This window comes from Pinus tabuliformis, chromosome Q, assembly GCF_031772625.1.
Source record: "Pinus tabuliformis cultivar Carrire ecotype Pingquan chromosome Q, CPIR1, whole genome shotgun sequence".
Classification (NCBI taxonomy): domain Eukaryota; kingdom Viridiplantae; phylum Streptophyta; class Pinopsida; order Pinales; family Pinaceae; genus Pinus; species Pinus tabuliformis.
This window is the reverse complement of record NC_142296.1, coordinates 225031627-225041312: the sequence shown is the minus strand read 5'-3', so window position 1 is coordinate 225041312 and position 9686 is coordinate 225031627. Positions and strand designations below refer to the sequence as shown.

The 9686-nt window shown below is 36.3% G+C and overlaps 1 protein-coding gene across 1 annotated transcript; it reads right to left on the bottom strand.

The window, feature by feature from the left end:
* Positions 1-1090: 1090 nt before the first annotated feature.
* LOC149219009 (uncharacterized) lies at positions 1091-6205 on the bottom strand. Its single transcript, XM_089384222.1, has 4 exons — positions 6015-6205; positions 5660-5916; positions 1866-2317; positions 1091-1458 (listed from the first exon to the last, which is right to left on the bottom strand). Exons 1-4 carry the CDS (start codon positions 6113-6115, stop codon positions 1204-1206), a joined length of 1065 nt encoding a protein of 354 aa, XP_089240348.1. The 5' UTR covers positions 6116-6205; the 3' UTR covers positions 1091-1203.
* Between the last annotated feature and the right edge of the window lie 3481 nt (positions 6206-9686).

The following is a 9686-nucleotide window of genomic DNA, read 5'->3' as shown; positions in this document are numbered from 1 at the left end:
CTCAAGCGCGCTTAACTGTAGAGTTTTCCCCACAATCAAGCCCACTTAGCTTGCTACTCCATTTGCAAAACCTTAGCAAGTATTGTGCCTCATGAACCATTCAATTAGAGATCCCTTCACTCTTTTTGAATTTGAGTATTAGGGGTTTAAAACTTAAGTATTAGTATATTTTAAAGTTTTGATACTAAAATTAAATTGACGTATAAAACTTATTTATTTATAAAACAAAAAGACTTGTTTTTGACACCATTATAATATATATATATATATATATACACTCACTGAATTATACTTTATTTTAAATCATTATTATTATTAATAAAAATAAAATAAAAAACATATTAAACATATATACAAATGGAACAATATTTTTAACAATGGAGATTTATTTCCTTTTTAACATGGAGATTTTTAATATGTAAATATGTTTTGTTACTTTTTAATATGTAAATATGTTTTGTTACAATACCATGGTTTGTTAATTTCACATGTTCAAAAAACCATAACTCACTTCATATGACATTTGTGACATTTTATTAATTAATCAATTTAATTAAAAGAGCAAAATGAACCTAACTACTTTAAAGATAAATCTCATCTTTTGATTTGTATTAATTACTATGAATATTCTAAAATATTTTATAGAGATTAAATCTCTGTCATCCACTTAATAGTCATTGATAATTAAATTAAAATTGTTAAAATCTTATTCCAAAATAAACACTGACAATTTTATTATGCTATTCATACCAATAAAATTTGGAACCCATTAAGAATCAATCCCACCATGACTCCATTTACCTTGAAAATCAATCCCGCCATAGTTGCTTCACCATATAATATTTCTTAAACTTACACTCCAACAAACAAGGACTTCCAACAAATGTATTGCTTCAGGGAAACTGCATTATAATAAATTAATAATGGCACTCAAATGCATAGGGAATACAGGGAAAGTTGCACATAAGCTACATACAATCAAATATATTCAACCTTTTCAGTATGAGAGGGCTTAAAAGGCTAACTTTGAAAAGAATTCTAAGAATTGGACAAGTATGGAACTTTCAAACCTACTTTCATAGGGTTACAATTTTACATTACACAGGAAAAATCGCACAAAGGCCTCAACATAGATGGATAAATCAGCTGCTACATGGAAACAATACAAGGATGCTAATGAAATATGACACAAGAAGTTTATATCTATGGCGTCAACCCCAACCCTTTACGAGTTTTTCCAACAAACAAATCTCTGGACTTTATCCTCCCTGGGATGCAACCGATTGTTGTTCCAAATGGCAGCTGAGCAACTGCAACATTTCTCCCCAGAGATACCATTGCCATTGTTGAGCCAGCCTTGTATGTAGTTAATTTGTGCTTAGAATTCAGCATCAACTTCTTAATATTGCCCGCCACCACCGTCGCATGCTTCTCAGCAAGGAAGCCTTGCTTGATTTCCTGTTTTTGCCAAAACCCAATTTCTAGTCATACAAAAGAGCAAACTCAAGATCCAAATTGGATTAGCAAAACATCCATTTGAGTGAAGTGAATGAACAAGAAATACATAGACCATAATAATAATACACACATTTATTGTTGAAAGGGTTACAACGAGCAGCCTACCTCAATGATGTTGAGTGTTTCTGAAATGCTGTGTGAATTAGTTTCACGCAAGATATTGGACACTTCAATGAATTCACATAGCATTTCAGAAACTCTCAACATCATATTATTAACTGCGAACATCTACCAGCTAAAAGCCTTAACTTCATGCCTAGAATTTCAAAAATTAATTGAAAAATTAATGCAGTGACTTTAATCAATGCATATATCTGCAGCAGAAAGAGTAACGACTTGCAGCATACCTTAACATCCACAATATCTCCGACTGCAAAGACGTTGGTTTTCCCTCTTAATCGCAGACAATCATCAACTTTCAGGCGCCCATCCTTATCAACAGAGTCTTTGAAAACGGATTCTTGAAGCCAAGAGGAGGCAACACGGTTTCCCACACACACGAAATGACAATCTGCAGAGATAGTCATTCCACTTGATGTGGTATATGTGTTGTTTGATTCCGAGAGGTTTTCCAAATCAATGCGTTCATTCAGGTGCACCTCAATCTTTTTGGAAACTAACCAATCCAAAGCTTTCTGTGAAGCCTTTTCTCCAAGAAAGTTTATAAGTCTGTGACCTGCATGTATGATAATTACCTTCTTATCAGGGAAATCTACTTTGATTTCTGCAGCTAACTCAACCCCAGTTGGTCCCCCACCGATGATCAAAATTCTGCTCGCATTCGTTATCTTCTCGTGCTCTGAAATCAACCAAGAGAAGGCAAGGTTATATTAATTTTAATTTTAATTCTTTTACAGTGGCCTGGATTAGATACACAGCTCATATTATCTTAAAGCAAGATACGATGATAAACTAAAATGGAAATTCACATAAAAAGGGGAAGGGAGTAAGATAGACTTTATTATTAGTTTTTGTAGTATTGGATGTGTTCTAGCTACCAGATTTGGTAGAGAGCCTAGAATACATGTATTCTCCAATACCCAGAATAGTTTGGGAAATTCTACATAGCTTCTGGATTCCACTAGATTTATTAGTCAGTTTTTTATATTTCCTAAGTCTAAACTTGGGAAATAAGATTAATTAATCAAAATTAATTTAGTAATGATGAAAATGTTCTAGAAAAGTACATTGATCATTTCTAGTTAATCTGTTAATCTTAGCCATCGATTAAGATTTAATCGTGGTTGTTGAAGTCTCAACAAAAGATTATAAGAAGTCGTCGATGGGGCTTGGAGAAGACACAAAAAATCAGTTGAGCATTCGATTTCAGAGGCCGGAGGCGCTTCAGTGAGATCGAAGCAGTGAGAGAGGGGCAGAGATAGTGTGGCCAGAGGAAGCTTTTCCAGTTTCGGCGAGTACATTGGAGAGAGGTAGCGCAGAGGCAACACAGAGCCCTCTAGGGGAGATTTCCATTTTGCTGAGGAGAAGGAGGAATTCTGATCAAGAAGCTGGGCAGAAGGTCCAGAGGCACTGAGTATCAATTTCCTAGACAGTAGCTGACAAGACAGTGATAGAAGATGCAGTGACTGCGTAGGCTGACACAGTGACTGCGCAGAGAGAGCGAGGAGTAGCTCAATTCGAGTTGAGTTCAGTGTTGGATCACCTGTGGAGTGAGAAATTTTTCTCACTAGTTATTATTGTCAGTTATTTCTCTGTTTTGATTGCTAGTTTAAGCATCCATAGATTGTACTCAGTTTTCACTACTGCATAATATTAAAACCCTTAGCTACTACACCAGTTTTTCCAAGTTGGGTTTTTCGGGGGACTTAGTCCAAAAATAACGGTGTATTTTGTGTGTGCAACTATTTCTTCCCACGTTTTTTTATTATGAAGTATTTTATTTTTGTAAAGTTTATAGTGTATTTAATTCGATATTTGTCCTAGCACACAGCAAGTGAATTGTTTAATTGAATTAACAATTAGTAGAAGCCAAATTTTCACATTTACAAGTATTCAGTAGGAATGAGAAAAAATAATTTTATTAATTTTCCAAAAGTGATTAAATAAAGGTCAATGGGACTGTTAAGTACAGTAAGGTAAAAGCAAAAGGACCAAAAGCGGGTCTAAACTCTGACAGGTAGAGAAGAAAAGTGACTACAAAAAGTTCGATAGGACTGTTAAGTACGAGAGTATCAATACATTGTGGGAGCACAAAGGCGCTTCTATAAGAGGACAAAAAGTAGATCTAAACTCTGATAGCTAGAAAAGAAATAGTTAGGGAAAAAGTGCTGTCATAAAATCTGGAGTGATACATGGACTGTTAAGGGCCAAAGCCACAGAAGCCAGCCAAACAAAAACCAAGCCAAAACTCTCTTTAGGGAAAACATGCTTAGTGAGTAGTGCAAATGAAATCAGTGATAAATTTACCTATATGGTACAGAAAAAACCAAGTGCGTTTACTACAGTGGCAAAAATTTAAATCTTGTGGAGCGTATACTTAACTCAATTGCCTAGATGTAAAATCAGACTCACACAAAAGAAGCTTGTCTACTCGGTCAGGGATGCAACAAGTGTTCAGGAGGACAAAAGATTACGCAAAGGCCTTAAAGCGGAAAATGAAAACACCAACAGCAGAGTCTGAGAATTCTATCTAAACAATTAAATTACAAACACAACAGCCACAACCGCAGATCATTTTTCTCAAACATCAAACAGAGTTGTTCTATTAATCTCTTCTCTATCAATGCAATGTCACACAATGTCTATCTCAAACAGTAGAATCCATACAACTAAACAGAGACCTCTGCATTATATTATCCTACATGTTTACTAAAGAATCAAAAATCAGAATCCATACAACTAAACAGAGACCTCTGCATTATATTATTCGACATGATTACTAAAGAATCAAAAATCATTCAACACAAAAAAAAAAAAAACAAAAACAAACATATTTTTTAACAGTATCTACTCACCAAGAATCCTGTCTCTAAAAATAGTTTTAAAAGCAAATCAGATTTTGCGCTTATCACTAGGAATAGAAACTATGCTTCTTCAGCAATTTATCATTCAAAATCTTACCCAAACACCAATAAAATGAGCAACACTCAGAAAAGAGAAGATCACATTGGCCTACAACAGCGAGCAGGAAAGCATTCAATCAGTCAACAAATTAGAAATACCAAGCACCATCAGAGCATATAGAGCAGACTCCAGTCAGACGTGAAGAAATGAAACGAAAGCCCTGGTGTGAAGGATTGCATACTAAAACTCGAGCCCTGGGGTGAAGGAATGTCTTACGAAAACTGGCAAACCCAAAATAATGATTGCAGACATATTTTAACGAATCCAGAGATGTAGAGCATCAGCCCCTGAAGATAAAACAAATCCAACAGTGAAACAAGAAGCCAGGTAAAAAAAATAGCACCCCAGTGGTATGACTACAACGGCAGTTAGAGAGCAGACTCAAGAAACTCATGCTGCCCACTGACAGAATTTAAAACCGAATTGAATCCGAATTAGGTGGGGAATTTGGTCGAATCAAATCCCTGGATAAATATCCACACTAAAAGGCATGATTCAGACAAATTCTACTACTGTAATCTTATGAAATCCTTCATGGAATACGAAATAGCATTTGGGATATCCTTAGTCATGACTAGAGGGTCCCCGGATATCCTTAATGATGACTAGAGGGTCCCCTCGAAAAGTTTCACAGCAGTGTATTCAATGCTATATCGGTTGGGATATATACGGTTGAATATATATTTATACATTATTAAGTACAAAATCCAAAGTCCCAACCAATACAGCATACATTACTACTGGATGCATATTGTTTGCCCTCCCACAAAATGCAAACCCCTTGTATCATTATTGTTCATGAGATGCATTTACAGAGGAAACCCCTCCAAAAAAAAAAAAAAAAAACCTTTATTCTAATTGGAAAATAAGCACCATAATATTTTGTTACCACGGATCAATATAAAGAATGTAGACTAGATTAAAGTCAGATCAATTCCTTATGATATCTGAATTGTTGCCAATATTGCCTTCCTCAGGATGGAAAAGCCTAAAAGCCTCTAAGCGAGCAATCAGGAAATCAAGACATTAAGAGTTGTGTGGGTGTATATATACCAACCTGCTTCAAACTGTTTGAGCCTTTCTTCCTTTATGGAAGGCCCATTAAATTTGCTCCCAGTTCCAATCACCAGGTAATCATAACGAATTTGTTCCCCCGATGCAGTAACAACATGGGTGTCTGTAGCACTCACTGCACTGCTAACGACCAGCTTTCCACTATGCATATAATCCCTGTGATAAAAAACAGACCTCTGTGCAAAACTTGGCTCCACCATGCTTCTCAACATGGCCCATGGTATTTCAAAATAATCCTTCCTGTTAACATACGAATTATATCAAAATTAGACCAAAATTATGTATATAGGCAGGACCAAACTCAAAATTGCTAAGATGGGTGTGGTCTGAAAACATACGGATCAATAAGTGTGACAGCTGCATCCAATTGGAGAGCTTTAACGACATGGGCTCCTGCAACTCCACCTCCTACCACCACCACCCGCTTGGCTTCTTCCATCGCTATAACTAACTGAATGAAAATATCATATCATTGGGGATTGCAAAGGCTGCTTTATATAGTTAATGTACAGACCAACTGGGATTTGAAAACTGCTTTCGACAACCAGCCTGGCAGAACAACATAGGGCGTACGGGATTGGGCCCTCAAAAACCACTTTTGCCAGGGCACGTCTCTGAAGCGGTTTTCCAAAAATCCAGGGTAAACTTTCCTCACACATATTTACGTGTACGATGGTCTGTGGGCTAGCTTTATAATTTTACGCGTTTGACGGCAGATTCGCTTTGCATACGGTCGTGCCTTGGAGAGAAAGGAAGGTTTATGAGCATGAGGATTTGTTTGACTATGAACAGAGATGGTTTGGTGATCAGAGGGTTTTCAGGGCAAACCATAAATCACAAGCTATCGGGTCATAAATGAACGGCGGCTGTATATGCCCACCGTTCGATTTCGGCCTTAGCAAAATCGAACGGTGGGCATATACAGCGGCCGTTCATTTATGGCCCTATGGCTTGTGATTTATTGGTTCCTTAGCAAAATCGAACGGTGGGCATATACAGCCGCCGTTCATTTATGGCCCTATGGCTTGTGATTTATTGGTTGCCGGTTTTCAGACGGTGCTTTTAAAGAATTATTCCTGTTTAATTTTGTCAATGTGGAAGTTTCTGGAAGCTTCTTACATGTTAGAGGTTTCTTGGGCGGAACGTTCTAGGTTGTTTGTTTTTTAAAGAAATTATAAGCTGTACCATGATGTTGTTTGTGTTTTATTTTTATTTTTTTTAAGTCAAGGAAATTTTTAATTGAGATGATGGTGATAATAATAATAGATTTTTATAGTTTGAAAATTTTTGGAAGTGAGAGTAGGTTGGTGTTTTTTTTAATTAAGAAATTTATAATTGAGATGGTGATGATGATAATAATATAATTAATTTTTTCAACATTTAGATTTTCATAGTTAAAAATATGTTGATAAAAACTTTTGGAACACTCAATAAAATCATATAATGTTTTAGAAGTTCAGGCGTCCGTGATCCATATCAAGTTTGTGAGAGATTTTTCGGCGAAAATCACATGGAAAACCATTTGCCGACGCGTTTCGAACCAACTAGTGTGGTTCATCGTCAGGGCCAAAGTTTCAGAAGTTTTCATCATCATAATTACTTTTTTTATTAGAATAATTGGTAGATCTCTGGTTTGTTATTGAGGAGGTTTGGAGTTTTATTGGGAAGTGAGCCACTCGAAATAAGTTAATCGAATTTCGAATCTAAATAATTTCGAGTGCAAGATGCAGGGTAGTCCAATGAATTAATTAAATTTTAAAGTTGAAACTAAGACATCAAATTGATGCAGGATACTCTTTTGTTTATGTTACTAGGGATTTATATATGAAATTAAGGTTGGATATAATTGTTGAATGGTGTTGTCATTGATGCCAGCGTTGGTCCTTGAATGCTCTTAATATTCATCCTATTTACAACGATTGGAAGATTCAAATGTTAAAAATCCCTGGAAGCCGAGCCTTTGATGACAAGGCAAATCAAATATTTTGGGGTCAAGATGATCTTCATTGGATGATTCTCTTTATGTTGATTCCAACGGCATGTGGCTCGTCGTGAGGCTCCTCACGGTTTGAAAGATATGCCCAATCAAAGTTGGTGCGCCCTCCATGTCGTTAAAGGCCCCAAAACCTAGATGATGTGGCAGGTTGTTTTTGGCCTAAAAAATAATGATGAACCTATTCTTTTGAAGCTCATTCACAAAATGGTCAAAGGCATTTTATTTAAATTTATTTTTATGGCCCCTTATTAAATTTAAGCTCCAAGTTGAGTTGGCCTCAAATCTTTTGGCTCCAAAATAAAAATTTGAAATTATCTACCCTCCAAAAATCTAGGTCAACCTCCCTCCTAAAGGCCTCCTTGTCTAGTATAAATAGGGCACTTTAACCCTCCAAATATATTAAAAAAGAAGGAAAAGAAAACAAGTGTGCATAAGGAAGAGCATATTTGCAACCTTTGTGGAGTAACATTACATCTGAAGAAGAGGCAGGTCGGAGGTGAATTGCTCTAGTTTAATTACTTTACTATGGTTATGGCTATTTGTTGGGGTAATAGGCATTCGACCTCCATCTAATCCAAGGGTATTCACTGGGGTAATTGGTTTTGAGGTCATTCAACCTCACATATGGACTCATCTGAAGTATTTACGGGCACATCCAAACAAACTTTGAGGTCCTTTATGTCATCATACATGTGGTTATCTGTGGAGTATTTTCAGCCATGTGGTAGCGAAATTCCTTGTTTAAAATTGATCAACTTTTGTGGGAACAGTAAAATGGCCTGAAACATATATGTCCAATTCTTCGGCCTTGTCTAGAAACAAATCTAAGCAACAATTTTTCACTCCAAAAGGGGAGACTCCAGTGCATCATATCTGAAACCTTCTACAGGAAAGTCTGGGTAAGGGCACATGCAATCTATGACGTACCTCCATGACCTATCTTTGTGGTTTTAGTCACTAAAAAAACAAGAGGCTATTGATCTAAGCTGTGGATTATTCTAAAGCAAGTATGGTGAAGTAGTTGCAGGGACTAGATGTGAATATCCTTGCAAAAATTATAAAGTTTATATAAGCCCTAATCTGAGTCACAGGCAAGTTAGTTGGGTATTTAGAAGCCCTTTTTGTGATCTCGGCCCCGTATTGAAAGACAAGTCTGAGGACTATATTGTGTCATTGCTTTTGGCCTTTTGACTACTTGTGTGGCACACATATTAATTTCAATATGTTTTGGTGGCATTTTCAATGATCCTTTCTAAGACAGTTCTTTAAGTTTAATAAAGGTTACTTGTGCATTGTTTTCGACCTCTTTCTTGACCACAACACTAAGGCTACTATTGAAATATGCTCGTGGATTTTGAAGCACACATCTGAAGCATTTTTGTTGAGGGTTTGAAGGGTTCTGCTATTGGATCTAGACCTTACCAGAGTTGTTGTTTACAATTTGTATCTTCTCATCATCTTGTGATTGCATCCAAGCAAACTTCAAGGTCTAGGCTTCTTAAATTGCTGAGCAAATCTAAATATTAAACCTGAAGCAAGCCAGTCAGAGGCAGAGTACTTGTGGACTTGGGTGGCAATCTAAAGCTCTATTCATTGGAGGTTCAAGTTCTGGTTTCTCTTATATACACTTTGATTTTTTTTTGAAACCTTTCTGGCCCACTCTAAGGCCTATTTCAAATCATTTGTGAGGACAAAATTCTGAGCCTTTATTGATCAGATTAGCTTGGAAATTCAAGCGGTTCTTGTGGGAGATTTTCATGAAACCAAGCCCTAATCAGAGATACAATTGTTCAAGGTTGAGGCAAGATTAAAGTTATCTCTATGATATGTTTCAAAATCTTCATGGACTACTCTCTTTGTTGCATTATGATGCAATTTGAGAGTGACAGTACAGTAAGGGTTTATATATTTTCCAGTGAACCAAAGTAGCCCTAAATCTGGGTAACATGTTTGATGAGCAAAGTTTTGTTAAGCTATTGTTGTGTAGTGAGCATAAGTTGCTTGCCAAATATAT

Bases quoted from the DNA above. Each gene is read 5' to 3' on its own strand.
- LOC149219009 (XM_089384222.1), bottom strand. From the start codon at position 6,115: ATGGAAGAAGCCAAGCGGGTGGTGGTGGTAGGAGGTGGAGTTGCAGGA. The intron at 5,917-6,014 runs GTATGTTTTCAG...GTATGTTAACAG, and splicing joins GCTGTCACACTTATTGATCC to GAAGGATTATTTTGAAATAC. The intron at 2,318-5,659 runs GTTGGTATATAT...GGTTGATTTCAG, and splicing joins GCTCAAACAGTTTGAAGCAG to AGCACGAGAAGATAACGAAT.